We start from the raw sequence: 16,243 nt of genomic DNA on the forward strand, positions 1-16,243 counted from the left end.
CCGAGCGGCGCGGGCGGGGGTCCGGCGCTCTGCGTGGCCGCGTCCGTGTGGCGCGCCCGGCGCTCGCGGCCTCCCTCCTGTCATGACTGGCAAAGCCGCGAAGCTCCCAGTGCGCACCTGCAGCTCCTCGGCGGTCTTCCGCGCTCCCACGGCAGGGCGGCCAGGCGCTGCGTCCCACTTCTGCCCCACGGTCACGGCCCTCGGCAGCCCACCCGCGGGACGGGCCGTGCCCTGGCACCGCCTTCCCGGGCGCTGGGCGCTCTTCCTTCCTCGCGCGCCCGCCCACCCAAGCCACGCGCTGCTCCAGTGATGGAGCTTCCCCACCCGGCGCCTGTGCCCCTCACCGGTGCCCGCGGTCCGCCGCTCGGCTGCCTAGGGCACCTTCCCGCCTGGGGTCTGCGGCGCGCCCCGCCCTCCTCGTGCCCCCGCTCACCTCTCATTCCGCGTGCACTTACGAGGCTCTGGCTTTTGCCCGAGGAAGCTCAGATGTCTCCCTGCTCGTCTTGCCCACCGACACTCTCCGGCTTTAGAACCCCCCCCTGTTCATCCACTTCAGATTGTCCACTATGTGACAGTCACTGGAAGACTGCCACAGCCTCCTAACCCGTTGTCTCCCCCGCCCCCGGTGCGGCCAGCGTGGGTGCCCGTGGCGTGGTCGCCCCAGCCTCGCGGGAGCCGCCTCCGTCCCAAGTGCCTGCCCCTCCCCTCTCCTGGGCCCCACCCCTCTGGACGACCCCACCAGTCTCGAGTTTCCATCTATGCCTACGTCTTAGCCCGCTGGGAACCACATCCCGACTTCACCGGCACCCTGCGCTCTCCTCCCCGTCTGCCGCCCCTCCCGGCCCCCCCAAAGCCGGCTCACTCCTCTCACCAGCCAACTTCCATTCATTTCCGCCCCTACTTATTCCTGGCCGCAGTTGTCCTTCCTGAGCCGGAGCTCCCTTCTCCAGGGTCTGCCCTTCATTCAACAAATATTCCATGCCAGGCACTGTTCTAGATGCTGGGGATACTGCAGTGGAAAGAGGGGACGGAATTTCCTGCCTTCTTCCAGCATCCTTCTTTCGGTAACAGACCGTAGACAAAATAAAGGCAGAGGCTCAGCCTTGGGGAAGGTGGGGACGGCCGGTGCGTTCGGTGAACTGCAGGAGCCCAGAAGGGCTGGAGGACAGAAGGACAAGGGAGATGCATTCAGGGAGGTAATGGAGGCAGGGAACACTACTTGTGGGGCTTGGGTGCCCTTGTACAGTCTTTGGCATCTACTGAGTGAGATGAGGAAGCATTGGAAGGTTTGGAATAGGGCAGTGACATGACCTCACTCCTGTTTGAAAGTAAATAAGCTGGCTGTTGGGTGGTAGGGGACAAATGTGGGAGCAGGGAGACCAGGCCAAAGATACTAGTCGCTTGGCTTAGGGTGGTAGGGTGGAGTGGTGAGAAGTGGTCAAATTCTGGATCTATTCTGGAGGTAAAACCAACAGGATTTCCTGAAAATCGGATATAGGGTGTGAGAGAAAAAACAGTCAAAGACTACAAGGTTTTCAGCTGAAAACTGAAAAGAATGCTTGGCCATCATTGAGATGGGGAAGACTGCAGGCAGAGAAGGTCTGGAGGAGGTCGAGGTTTCATTTTGGTCATGTTAATTTCAAGGTTTTTATTAGAGATCCAAGTAGATGTATCAGCAGATGGTTTGATATGAGCCTGGGGTCCTGGGAGAAGTCAGGTTTGAAATGACATCCGGGAATCATCAGTACAGAGATGGTATTGAGAGCCTGGAGATGCGATGAATCTCAGTGGCAGAGAGAGGAAAGAATGGGACCAACACTGGAGGAAAAGGAAGCAAGGAGGAAGGGTGGTCAGCCAGGTCACATGCTGCCAGGAGGTTAAGGAAGATGGGCATTTAGCAACATGGAGGCCATTAGGGCCTTTATTCAGTACCAGCTGATCCCTCATCCACTCCCACCAACTTCCTGCTCCCTGTTCTCTAGGCCTCTTGGGACCTAAACCGGCAGCCACAGACGCTTCTCACCATCATGCCCTTCTGCCATTTCCAGTTTCTGTCCTCTAGCCCTGGGTACCACGCTGGAGCCAGGGAGTCTGTCCTTTTTTATTCTTCACTATCTTGTTTAAATAAATTATATTTTTAAAGTGGGCTGACTTAAAAATAATTAAGTAAATAATAGTACACGTGGTCCCCGGATATGGTGCAAATCATCAGAGTTGTGCCGCAGATGTGACTCAAGTTGGGAAACAATGTCTCTTTACCTCATCCTTCCCTCTTCTTCCTCTAATCTGTCTCCAGATGTGGCCAGAGTGACCTTTATCAAGCACAAATTTTAGATCGTGTCACCTTTTACACTCTGGATAAAGTCCAGACGCCTTAGCACGAGTGTGACTGAACAGCTCCACCCGCCCTTTTGCGATTCTGCTCCTGGCCCTGCTCTGCTCTGCTAAGAACACGCCCTGCCCCCCAGCCCCTGCTCCCCCTCTTCCTGCTTGGCAAACTCCACTCAAGCATCCAGGCTGGGCTAGGACCCCCTCCCCTTCCTCCAGCTGTCCCCCCCCCGGCCTTCTAGGCTGGGTTAAGTGGCCCATGTGCACCCACGGTACTTGTGCATCACCCCATCACCACACTTAACCACATTCTGTTTGTAATACTCGATTTTCTGTTTGTTTCTGTCTCCACCATAAGTGGGAGCTTTTCAAGAGAGGGCAGGGATTGTACTGCTTTCATTTTACGGTCCCCAGCCTCCTGGTATTCACATAGAAGCTGTCCAGGAAGTGTTCACTGGATGGGTACATTCCTCTGCAGGCATCTCTTCTGGCCCTCAGCCTCCTCCCATCTGGACCACATCGGGGATTGGCTTAAATGACTTTCCTATTGCAGAAGACGCACGACCTCGTGCTTCAGTCCCACTGCCTGGTACGCGATAGGCACACAATAAATATGGGATGAATGAATAAATATCAAACCATAAATCCAAAACCAAGAACAGTAAAGGCCCAAGGTTATTAGAACTTAGATGTACTAAGAAAAAACATTGGGTCTATTTTGTAAATCTGAGTATTGGCTTATTTAGTTTGTCTCCAAGAGCTCTCTGAAATAGAAGTTAAAGGCCATATCTATGTGCTGTTGGCAATACCTTCTTTATTTTAAATTTTTTTATGATTCTTAAAATTATAAAAATAATACATGTTTATAGTAAAAAAAGAAGGAGATGTAAGCAATACAGAGGGTTTAGAGCACAGAGCTGCTCCCTCTTCCCTCCTGTCGCTCTCCCCAGAGATAACCACTGTTACCAGTTTTCGTATAACTTTCCGGATATATCATATGCATCCACAAACATACATATGTTTTATTTTCTTATACAGTGGGATGCATACTGTGCCCAGCCCTCCTCAGCTTGCTTGCTTTCACTTACTATAGGGTCTTGCACATTTTCCATGTCAGCACCTATACATCTACTGCACCTTAAAAATGGCTGCATATTATTTCTCCGTATGGATGTCTGATAACTAGACCCCATGAGTAAGCAATCAGTGTTTTCTTTTTTTAATTAACAATTCTTTTAAAAATTTTATCTATTTTTGGCTGCATTGGGTCTTCGTTGCTGCATGCAGACTTTCTCTAGTTGCGGCGAGTGGGGGCCACTCTTCGTCGCAGTGCGCGGGCTTCTCATTGCTGTGGCTCCTCTTGTTGCAGAGCACGGGCTCTAGGTGCGCGGGCTTCAGTATTTGTGGCACATAGGCTCAGTAGTTGTGGCTCGCGGGCTTTAGTGCACAGGTTCAGTAGTTGTGGCGCATGGGCTTGGTTGCTCCACGGCACGTGGGATCTTCCCGGACCAGGGATTGAACCCGTGTCCCCTGCATTGACAGGTGAATTCTTAACCACTGCGCCACCAGGGAAGCCCCTGGGTCCTTTTTTTTTTTAAGAGAAGGAGGATCTTTGAGGTAACTTCCCAAGTCGTGGGCTTCAGAATAGGAAATGAATTTTGGGCCCCTCTCCCGTAGGAGACCACCTGGTTTTAACAGACTTGCGAAAGTAAAGAGGCGGACTGGGAGGTGGATTGGGAGAGTCACAGACCTGTGTTCTACTGACCTGCTGGTGACCTCAGTAGAGTCACTTCTCTTTGGGCCTCCGGAAAAGGATGAGGTTGGACAGGTCATCTGGTCCCTTCCAGCACCAGTGTCCCCCAACTCTAAGAATGGTTGCTAAGAATAGTTCTGATCTTAGCTACCCACAGTTTACAGACTGCAGTCCAAGCTCCTAAGCCTGGCATTCAAGTTCCTTCCCAATTTGGCCCCAACCTACAGTTCCAAATTTATGTCCCAGTTAAAAGCCCCCAATGCCCCGGACCCCATTACAGAGTTCCCTGAATACATCCTGCAATTTCAGGCCCCTGGTTTCCTGTGCTGTTCCTTCTCTCCACCTCACCACCCCTGTCCTGCATCTTCTTTCAAGGCCGACCTCCAATGCCATCTCCTCCAGGAACCCTTCCCATCCCATACAAATTCCTCCCTCAGCTCCTCAGCTACCCCCGAATAAGCACTCATCATGAGCATCTGTGCCTTTTAGTTAATTTAGTTTTGCATGAGTTTGAGGGGATGACTTTAAGTGCATAAGGTCTGGATTCAAATCTCAGATCTGCCTTCTGTTTTTACTTTAAGCAGTCTGCTTCACTGCCAGTCCCCAGTTTTCTCAACTGTAAAATGAGGAAACCAGTATCAAGTTTTGCAGAGTTACAAAGGATAATGCAGTTAAAGAATCTCACGCAATGCCTGGCTCCAAGGCCCTGAATGGTTGGCTTCCATCGTCTTTAGAGACCAGCAGGGCAGGAACCCTGTCCCATCCGTCCAAGCACTTGTTTGTTGGCCATGCGACCTAACTGCAGGCTGACCAGCCATGTGCAGGCCTTGTCACAGGCAGGGGCCTCACCCTGAAACAGCCCATGTTGAAGGGGCAGCTGAGGTAGTGGCAAGACGAGGGCACAGCCTCCATGCCTGACATCCACGAATCTGTACCAGTCCGTCCACCACAGCCACTGTGTCTCACCCCGTTTGCCAGTGCCTCTTGTGAGATGAAAGTCATCCACTCCGGACAAATGGGGTGTGGAAGAGAGAGTGTGGAATCTCCACCCTTGCCTCCCAGCTCTGTGATTTAGGACATTCTGGAACCTCTGAGCCTCAATTTCCTCAACTGGGGAATATGAGAGATCCCTGTCACCAAGGGCTGATAGGTTTGTTTTGTTTCATGAAAAGTGTGTCAGACAATGCCAGACCTATTAGAACTCAATAAACATTATATGTTCCATCTCCCCATTTTCCTCACTGTATTATAAGCTGCTTAAGGAACAGAAACTATATATCATATTTTTTAAAATCCCTCATCATCTAGCATGGGGATAAGCACATTACAGAGGATCAACGATTGTTGTTATTCAGGATGGTAATGACAGCAACCTCCTGGAGGCAGCCGGTGCTCAAAGCAATCACGTACCTGAGTCGCCTGATCCTTAAAGCAACCCTATGAGGTAGAGAGGGTTACGCCCATCTTGTAGATGGAGAAACGAGGTCCAGAGAGATCAAACAATATTTTCAAAGTCTCATAGTCTCGGGACATGAACCCAGGCATCTCATTTCCAAATCCCACACTTTCCCTCTAGGTTGTGGTGCAGCTGATATGTGAGTATTTCTGCCTGATATTCTGGGGTTTCGCCTGTGGCCCCATCATAAAGCAGCCTGGACACTTTCAATGTGGCAGGGCCATGGCTGGGGCTCCTTGTGACCACATCTGGCTTGGGAGATGGCGTTTGATTGTTCTCTAAGTTGATTCCCAAGCACTGACTCTCCACGTTGTGTTTGCCACACACTCTCTTTTCAAATGTCTTCAGTGGCATTGCTGCAAACGTGCTTGCTCTTGGAGACTCTGCCCCTGCCCCACCTTGGCCACCTGTTGGGTCAGGATGACTGTGGTCTCAGGTGAGTCTCGTCCAATACCTGGCCCTCCATCCAGACTCTCTCCCTGTTTCTGAATGGAGACACAAGGAGCCATGTCAATGTGGGTGTCACCCTCCTTCTGGCAACTAGAACCCAGATATCTCACATTCTTTTCTTATGGCTTCACTGTAGATCAGTCATTCCAGTGAAGGCTCAACAGTTGCAACAGGAAACCTCTCTTGCCTGTGACTAACACGGAGTGAGGTGGAGCCATGATGCTTCCTGCCAGTTCAAGGAAACACCACAGGCAGGGGGGCTGGGAGGCCCTGGCTCTGCTTGCTGGCTCACATTTGCATATTTTACTCTTCAAAGAAAAGGTGTCTAGTGGTAAAACATCTTCAACTATAAAAAAATAATATCCATTTAAAGCTGTAGCATCTCATCAAATTTTAATACAAGAGATATTAATCTCATAGGTAGGAAACAGGGAAAGGGATTGTCACTTGCCCAAAGTTGACATTTCATGAACTCGGTTTTTATGTGTAGATACACTCACTTTTGTGTATCTTTTCTACACCACGAGACTATCAATTCCAGTATCTGGAATTTTGAATTACATCTATTGGTGGTAATTAGAGAAAGGAAGATTTAGAGATTGAAAAAAGGAGAAGGGAAAAATCAGGGGAACTTTGCGACAAGCGTGAAGAAAGAAGAAGTATAGGGCTTCCCTGGTGGCGCAGTGGTTGGGAGTCCGCCTGCCGATGCAGGGGACACAGGTTCGTGCCCCGGGCCGGGAGGATCCCACATGCCGCAGAGCGGCTGGGCCCGTGAGCCATGGCCGCTGCGCCTGCGCGTCCGGAGCCTGTGCTCCGCAACGGGAGAGGCCACAGCAGTGAGAGGCCCGCGTTCCGCAAAAAAAAAAAAGAAAGAAGAAGTAGAAATCAGGATTGCTTTCAATGAGGGGAAAGGGACTGGTGTGTGTTTCGTCTGAAATTATCGTGGGCATCACTATGGCTGTATTACTTGGGAAATGGGAGACAGTTGAGCATTACTTACGTAGGTATCCGTCAAAGCATCACAAAACTCCACGGGACTCTACCCTGGGGTCATTGTGGGGATCAGCAGATGAGGACAGCAGCTCCGAGGAAAGAAATCAGAGGCTCTGACAAGTAGATGGAGGACCAGGCAAAGTACAAAACGTGCTTTTTAGTATACATGTGATCCTTAGTAAAGCAAAACCGATGTACAGGCGTCTCACTGAAAATGTGTAGGAGAGAAATCCTGCAGCGTTTCTGATGAGCTATGGTGGTAAGTGGAAATTAATTGTATAAACCTCATTATCACCAATTAGATGTGTAAAATCCCCTAAATATGCTTCTTCTATGGCATGTTACATATATCATTTTATCTTTGTGAACTCTATTTTTCATATAAGGTCTCAAGTGTCTTAACCTCAAAATCTCCCACCCAGCCCCAGGTGTATAGGTACATACTCAACTCACTGTCTGGCAATCAAATTGCTCCATCTGGAGACCAAGGCATGTTTGCACGAATGTTGTAAATGCCCTAATGAGACGTGTGCTCTGTGCATTGGGAAGGATGGATTCTGCCTGGGAGCTGAGGTGGGGAACGTGGAGGAGATGGCATTGGAGCAGGGTCACCAAGGAGGAATGAAGGTTCTCCTGAGACAAGGGAGGACACTCCTGACAGAGAATACAGCACGAGAAAGGTGCCGAGAAAGGTGCCGAGCGTGAGCGTTCAGGAGCCCCTTGCCCGAGATGGAGGGAGAAGGGGCAGGGTGTGAGACAGGGAAAGTTGTGTGGGAGCCACATTGTAATGGACCCAGCCAGCAGCAGGGAGCCATCAAAGGGTTTTGAGCCTCAAAGCGCTATTAGATCTATTTTTGGAAAATAACTGGCAGGGGAATGAGAAATGTTTGGAAAGGTGGGAGGTTTTGCAACGTACCGGGGGGGAGGAGATGAGGGCCTGAGGTGGGTGGTAACTGTGTCGACGGAAGATTAGAGACTAGCCAGAGACAAACTCGGTGGTGGAACTACCAGGGCTGAGTGACGGGTGAGACGTTGGCGGTGACAGGTAGCGAGGGCTGGCGACATATAGCTTGGGTGGTTAGCCAGTGGAGCTGTGATTGAGACCAGAGCACAAAGGACAAACAGGCTTGGGGAGGAGGCTTGGAGGAGGGGTTCGGTGAGGATACACTCACCTCACATATGCTAATGTTTTCTTCTTTGGAGTAGCATTGCGGTTCCTTAGATTCCACACTGACATCACCAGGGGTTGAGGTCTTCCAGGGATAGCTCTGTAAGTTGGTAAAGCCCACGGATTCTGGAGCGAGGCTACCTGGGATCAGAATGTCTCAATGTCCTTATTTGTGAAGTAATACAGTACCACATCATCCGAGATGATGCAAGGATTAAAAGAGGCGATTAGGGTCAAGTGCTTAGGACAGTGCCTGGCACGTTCTGAGTACTATACAGATAGCGGATGAGGCCACAGGTAGACTGTGGGCAAAAGTTTTGCCCATTTCTTTCCCCCTTTCTGTCTTAAAAGTACTTCAGTTTGATTCCAAACCAACATTTGGAAGGCAGACAACTAAGTTCATTCACTAAGTAGTGATCACCGCACTGTGGTAACTGATAAGAAAGTAGGAAGCGTTTTGTAATTTTCCTTTTTTATCATCAATACTTTCATCAAAGACATTTATTAAACAAATACTGGATGTAGGGTTCTATATGGAGCCATGAGAAATGGCCCCCAGTGTCCAACTTCCTGCCTAGTTAGGACAACAGGACACACGCTGAATCAGGCTATACTAAATGCCAAAAACAGGAGGCGCTGTGGGTGCAGAGGAACTGAAAGAACGGAGCTCCCCTTGATGGCTTTTCAGACAGAGGGGCGACTGAAGTAGGCTGGGGTCGGGGAGGTGGAGGCAGGTGGTGGGGGGTAGTCCCTACCCTCTGTGCCTGGGGATGGGCGGTGGGGTGCCAGGGAATAAAAATGCAGACTCCGAGGCCAACCCACCCACTCTGATCCTCAGGCAGTGGTGAGAAGGGGGCAGACAGGGGAGCCCCGTCTTGATCAGATGCAGATCCCTGGGCTGCACTTTGAGAAAGACTCTGTGGCTAGATGGGCGTGGCGAGGGGCTGGCCCCTGCCTGAGGACCCCAGCAGGCTGACTCCTTAGGGTGCCAGGGACCCCAAGCGGAGACCTTCCCAGGGAGACTTTTATTTCTGGTGTGAATTTCTAAGAAGAGAAAGGCGAAAGTCAGTAAACATGTTTTATAACATTTTCTTATCCTCTAACATGGTAAAGAACACATTTTTGCTACTTTAACTTTGGGAGTTTTAAAATTCAGAGACCATTTTTTTCATTTTAGGTAATGTTTAACTTAATCACTTAATCTCAATTAACGTGGACAACAGTGGTGACAAAAGATAATTACATTTAAGTGGTATTCTAACTTAAAAATTCCTTTGGGAATATCTGTGAGTCACCCTGTTCAACTCAAATATCCATAAAACATGTACCTTACATGTTTTATGGATATTTGATATTTGATAATTGTTCCAGAAGGAAATCATTGCTGCAGAGGGCAAAAGGCCAAGTCAGCTGAAATAGCAGGTACTTAATTTATAGTCAATAAAGGACTCTTTTGTAAGTTCTTCTCAAGTCATAGTGTATTATCAGGTAAGTCTGGCACTAAAATCACTTTATGCTTAAATACTTCACAAGGGAACATACACTAAGGGCTTCTTGAAAACATTTTGTGAGACAATACTGTGTGAATTTACTTGGCTTTCAAGAATGCAAAGGCATTTTAAATGGCTAAATACTCAAGATAAAAATACACACTTTTAGGGCTTCCCTGGTGGCGCAGTGGTTGGGAGTCCGCCTGCCAATGCAGGCGACACGGGTTCGCGGCCCGGTCTGGAGGATCCCACGTGCCGCGGAGCGCTGGGCCCGTGAGCCATGGCCGCTGAGCCTGCGCGTCCGGAGCCTGTGCTCCGCAACGGGAGGGGCCACAGCAGTGAGAGGCCCGCGTACACACTTTTAAACACTTTTAGCTATCTGCAATGTTTAATAACTCAACAGAATTTTATAGCCACCATACTTTGGAAATTCTATTCAAGGTTTTGCTTGAGACTCGTAAGTAATGCTTCTTTCCTTCCAAGCAGTATAGCTTTCTGTGTCAACATAGGGTGCAATTCTTTTTTTTTTACCCCCTAGGTGGCTTTGTGCCAATGGAGGGGGGAAAAATCCCAAAGAGATAACAAAGGACTATAGACACTCTGCAGGTCAGTGTTCGGCCTCCTTCCTCTGGGCTACAGAAGTCCCACTTCTGAGTGGCAGTGACAGGTCTGCTGCTTCCGGCCAGAGGGAAATGCTACCCTTCAGGTGAGATAAGGCTCCTTGCCCTGCGAACAATCATTATGTTCCCATAACACTGTTGATTGATCCCATGCAAGAGAAGCCAAAGCTGGCAGGTAGGAGACACTCCCATTCCTTTTAAGTCTAACACAGAATCTCACACTGCCTAAAGAAACCTGCATTTTTTTAAGGATTAAAAAACAAAAAACCCCAAACCAACAGAACTACGTTCAACATGTATGAGCTACTCCTGTAGACTAATGAACTGTTTGGGACAATGTTCTGTATTCTCGTGGGAAAAGACGCTCATTGTATTTTCACCGGATTTAAATTTTTAAAGAAATATTTTAACACGTTTAAAGTTTTTGCTTTAATCTACTGTGATGAAATCTTTAATTGCTGTAGTTGTAGATGGCTAGATTTATCTAAATACATCAAGTGAGAAAACGTGTAAAATGTTCAATAAGTAGATAGGTGCTTAATGAGTGCGTTTCACAGCTGTGCTTTCCGAGATGTTTTGATGATCTAAGACGACTAAAAATACGAAATTTAACTCAATTTCAGCACATGCATGCTATCTTTGCACGGCCATGAGCTTAGACTGATCACTGAGAGACATAAAACAATTTGAAGACTTTTTTCCCAGAAGTATTTGCTGTATTCTATTTTCACCCCCTAGAAGTATCTGATTTCACACTATTACAATGGTTACTGGATCTGAGACCATGTGAAATCCTACTTGCTTCTACTTCCCTTTAGGGTGGTCCCCTAAATTGTAAAAGTATGTTTCACTGCAGTGGTAAGCAATTTAACTAAAAAAAAAACAAAACTAAATGCGATTTATTCATAAAAGAGATTCCATCCAAATCAACAAGTATCACAAGTCACTCTAGTGGCAAAATAATTTATTAGCTCCCCTGAAAGGGGAATCAATTTGAAAAGATTTGATTCCTGCTTCTGGCAGGGGCAGCCTGCCCAGGAATCCAGTTCCTCCACGCCCGAGCCTCCCAGGGGTGTAGGTCTCTTCCCCGTCAATGCTCCTTTTGGGCTCTATTTGTACATCCATTATGGCACTTTGCCTGCTTCTGCCTTATTTCATAATCATGTTCCTTTGCAGTTTAGAAATAGCTGAGGCAAGTATTTAGGCAGAGAAGGCTTGAGGAGACCACCTACAGGGTGCCCTGTGCCAACACGGGTGGGGTGATGGCAGCACAGAAGGAATGGCTGCCCAGCCTACTAAGGTGCCCTGAGGGTGGAAAGGACCCAGAAGCAGCTCCCAGTGAGGATATGGAAGGCGGCTGTTGGAGCTGAGTGCCCCTGCCTGTGGACGGCCCTGAGGCCAGTGGTTCTCACACTCTAATACGAAATTTAACTCAATTTCAGCACATGCATGCTATCTTTGCATGGCCATGAGCTTAGCCCTCCAGGTGTATGAGAATCACCTGGAGGGCTTGTTAACAAATTCAACTCTTTACTCAACTGAAGTGCCCATAGCACTTCAAATCATGGTGTTGATTCCGTAAAATTCATATTCAAATAATTTTCCAATTCAGATCTTTGGAAAGCAATGTTTTAAGTTATAGAAAGACATGCTTCTTATATACTACCCCCAGTCCCACCCCGAGCAGAGTGTTGTCGCTTGTTTCAATAGTTCGTCTCTCTTTATAGCTAAGTATTCCCTCGTATGGATGTACACCACATCCATTCACCTGTTGATGGCCATTTGGATTGATTACCTTTTTTGGTGATCTCAAATAAAGTTGCTAAGAGTATCTCTGTACAAGTCTTTGTGTGGAAAATGCTTTTATTTTTCCTGGGTAGACACCTAGTAGTGGAATGGCTGGATCATATAGTAGATATATTTTTCACTTTCCAGAAACTACCGACCTGTTTTCTAAAATGGTTGTACCATTTTACATTCCCATCAGCAGTTGGGAGCACCAGTTGCTCCAAATCCTTGCCAACACTTACTATGGGCAGTCTTCTAAAATTTAAGCCATTCCACTGGGTGTGTAGTGGTATCTCCTTCTGGTTTTAACTTACTTTTTCCTAATAACTAATGATGTTGAGCATCTTTCAAGGGCTTATTTGTTCTCTGTGTATTTTCTTTGGTGAAGTGTCGGCTCAAATCTTCTGCCCATTTTTAACTGGGTTGTTTGCTTTCTTATTATTGGATTGTAAGAATTATTTATACAGATACAAACCCTTTGTCAGGGCTTGTTTTTGTAAACATTTTTTTTGCAAATATTTTCCCCCAGCCAGTGGTTTAAATTTTCATTTTCATTTTCATAACAGTGTCCTTTGAAGAGCAAAGCTTTCTCAAAAAGAGATAACCTGAATAACCCTATAGATATTAAACAAACTGAATTTATAGTTGAAAACCTTCCCACAAAGAAAACTTTCCCAATCCAGACCCAATCCAGATGAGCTTCCCTTCACTATCTACTAACAAGTTCCATACACTTAAAAATATTGAGACAGATTGCTCAAAGCTATAAAAAGTTTTTAGCACCCACAAAAAAAAATAAGGTTTTGTATGCATTTCAACCTTATGAGTTACATTTAAGCCTAATAAAGAAGTGTTACTTCTCTGAGTGAGTGTGCTCATATCTAAAAACTATTCAACCACAGGAAAATCTTATCCACCTACTGCCTGAAAGGGGGATTACATGCATTGAGTACCTCCTATATAAGAGGAAGAACCCAACACAAATGCTTCTGGAAAACAAACGAGAAGGGGATGCTTCATAACTCATTCTGTGATTATAGCATTACTCTGATACCAAAACTGGATAAAGAAATCACAAAAGAAAGCTACAGAACAACATTCCTTATGAACATGGATGCAAAATTTCTTAACAAAATTTCAGCAAATTAAATTCAACAGTACTTTAAAAGGATAATAGATCATGACTAAGTGGGGTTTATCCTAGGAATCTAAGGTTGGTTTAACATTTGTAACTCAGTGTAAACTACCATATTAACTGGCTAAAAAAGAAAGACCTGCATCTCATAGATGCAGGAAAAGCATTTGAAAAAAAAATCAACATCAATTCCTGAGCGAAACCTCTCAGCAAACGAGGTAGGTAGCTGGGAACTTGTTCAACTTCGTAAGGAGTATCTATGAAAACCTTTTCTCTCTATACTGACTCCCTAGGAGATCCCATCTAGTCTCACCATTTTAAAATATTACTTATATGCTGATGATTCCTACATTTAAGAACTGAAGCTGATCCATTTTTTTTTTTTTTTTTTTTGCGATACGCGGGCCTCTCACTGTCGTGGCCTCTCCCGTTGCGGAGCACAGGCTCCGGACGCGCAGGCTCAGCAGCCATGGCTCACGGGCCCAGCTGCTCCACAGCATGTCGGATCTTCCCGGACTGGGGCACGAACCCGCATCCCCTGCATTGGCAGGCGGACTCTCAACCACTGCGCCACCAGGGAAGCCCCAAGCTGATCCTTTTGACATAGGTTGGATCACATCTTTCTTTTGCTCAAAAATGTCCAATGGCTTCCTGTGACACACTTGGGACAAAAGCCAAAGCCCTGATCATGGCCTTGATGGCAACCTCTTCCAAGCCATCTGTTACCTCTCTCCCCTTCGACCCCAAATCTCCAGCTGACGCAAACGATTTGCTATTCCCTGAATCCATCAAGCGTACTCCTGCCTCAGAGCCTTTGCGTGTTTCCTCTGCCTGGAATGATCTTCCTCTGGACGGCTACAGGGCTTGTTCCCTTGATTGTACTTCATACAGGTTGGTCTTGGCTCAAATGTCACCTCCCCAGAGGGTCCTCCTTCAATTACTTTTTACAGAATGGCCCACCTGATCACTTACCCTTTACTTTTTCTTCATTGCACTTCATTACCCCAAATATTATTTATTTGTAGACTATTTGTCCCTGCCCAATTAGAATAGATGATCTTTAAAGGCCCTGTTCAGTCCTGTACCTCCAGGGTCTAGCATGTGCCTGGAACATAGAGAAGTTGCTCAGTAAGTGTTTATTGCATGAATAAATGAACTATGAATCAGAATGCCTCATTTTCCAATACCCTCACCAGGTATTATAAACCTTTATAATCTTTGCCAATCTAATATGTGGGAAATAATATCTCCATAATTTGTATTTAATATGAGTGAGGTTGAGTATCCTATCTGTTTTTTAGCTTGGCCTTTGTTGTTGTTGTTGTTTTTCCAGAAAGCTATCTTTTCACATCCCTTGTTCGGCTTATCTTTTTCCTATTGCTTGGCAAGTGGCATTGATACATTAAAGGAATTATTCCTTTGTCCATCATATACTACAAATATATTTTCCCAGTTTGTCATTTGCTTTTGACTTTGTAGTCACATTATCAATCTTTCCCTTTTGGTTTCTGGTTTTGAGACATCTTAGAAAGTCCTTCCCCAATCCAAGATCATCACAGCATTCACACTTGCTTCTAATACTTTATATATGTATATATAAAAGATTATAATGTTTAGATCTTTGATCCATCTGGGGTTTATTCTGGGATATAAAGAGTTAAGAAAGTGATCTACTTTAAAAAGAAAATTTAGCTTTAAAATACAATGAATACAAATTCCTGGATACCATTTATACAACATTATTATTTTAACAATGAGAACATTCATAATTTAAAAAATAAATTCAAACAAATTTCACCTGTTTTCTTTTCTTTTCTTTCTTTTGCAGTATGCAGGCCTCTCACTGTTGTGGCCTCTCCCGTTGCGGAGCACAGGCTCTGGACGCGCAGGCTCAGTGGCCATGGCTCACAGGCCCAGCCGCTCCGCGGCACGTGGGATCTTCCTGGACCGGGGCACGAACCCGTGTCCCCTGCATCGGCAGGCGGACTCTCAACCACCGCGCCACCAGGGAAGGCCACCTGTTTTCTAATATACATTTTAATAAGCACTTTGATACATATATTTGTATGTATGTACATGCTTGCAGCGAAATTCTATTTTTCACCATTCTCTGTAATGTCATATTACAATATGACATTACTGTCACTATTAAAATATTTTCCCCAGAAAGTTTCCATTTCATTTTTCTCAACATTTTCTTGCTTTCCTGGATCTTGAAGATTTCTTTTTTGTTGTGCTGTATTTTGCTTTAAAAAGTCTCTTTTCTATTAAGCTCACTTCTTCATGGAGAAGGGAGGTCTTTATTCTTAGCAAGAAGGAGAAGAGATTTAGTATAAACTGATAACTCAGAGAAAAATTTGATTCTTCGTAGGTTGTCACATGCTTACAATAGCTAGAAGGGGAAGAAAAAGGAAGACACTACATTTAAAGGTCTTTTAGAAACGTATGTATGCATCCATCCCTTGAACATCCCCCAAATAACTTAAAATATATATATGGTTAGGCTTAAAATAGTACTCTGAGCTGGAAGAAAACAGAACAATTTGGAAGGAATCCTAAATTTTATAAAGGAAAAAGGTTTCAGCACTGTCCCTGGCCACCATGCCATGGGACACAGGTGGTACAGAGCCAGGTCTCATGACTTGTTCCACTCCAGGTGGGCCCCCTCTTCTTACCATGGTCAAGACAAACAAAAGCAGACAGGGAGAGATTCTGGACATATTTTAAAACAAACGAAAGAAAAAAAAATAATCCCCAACTCCCATCCAAAATAAGACACCAGGCTTAATAATGTATGTTGCAATTCTGTATGTATTATAGAAAGAAGAGTTTACAAAGCAATTCTGCTTATTTTAAAGTAGTAGAACCTGAATCTGATCAAATCTCTCACTACCATAAAATCTCTAAAACACTAATTAAAACTGCTAACTAACTCTATCAATCTCTAACTATATCAAGGTATAAGCAGGGGGACAGGAGAACACCTTAAGTGGTATCATGGGCTGTAATCAGTAACATCTAGACTATGGGAAATTATACAGGACACACGACCTGGATTACTC

At 46.0% G+C, this 16,243-nt stretch overlaps 1 protein-coding gene across 1 annotated transcript in view; it reads right to left on the reverse strand.

Annotated features, from left to right (window-relative positions):
* Positions 1-15,208: 15,208 nt before the first annotated feature.
* The window catches only part of TAF1B (TATA-box binding protein associated factor, RNA polymerase I subunit B), a 58,603-nt gene continuing 57,568 nt past the window's right edge, over positions 15,209-16,243 (reverse strand). The window contains exon 15 of the mRNA XM_007456930.1: positions 15,209-15,573. Coding sequence (XP_007456992.1) covers positions 15,369-15,573 — 205 coding nt within the window. The 3' untranslated portion in view covers positions 15,209-15,368. The remainder of the gene's footprint in view (positions 15,574-16,243) is intronic.

Source organism: Lipotes vexillifer, unplaced genomic scaffold (assembly GCF_000442215.2).
Source record: "Lipotes vexillifer unplaced genomic scaffold, Lipotes_vexillifer_v1.1 scaffold390, whole genome shotgun sequence".
In the NCBI taxonomy this organism is placed as follows: Eukaryota; Metazoa; Chordata; class Mammalia; order Artiodactyla; family Lipotidae; genus Lipotes; species Lipotes vexillifer.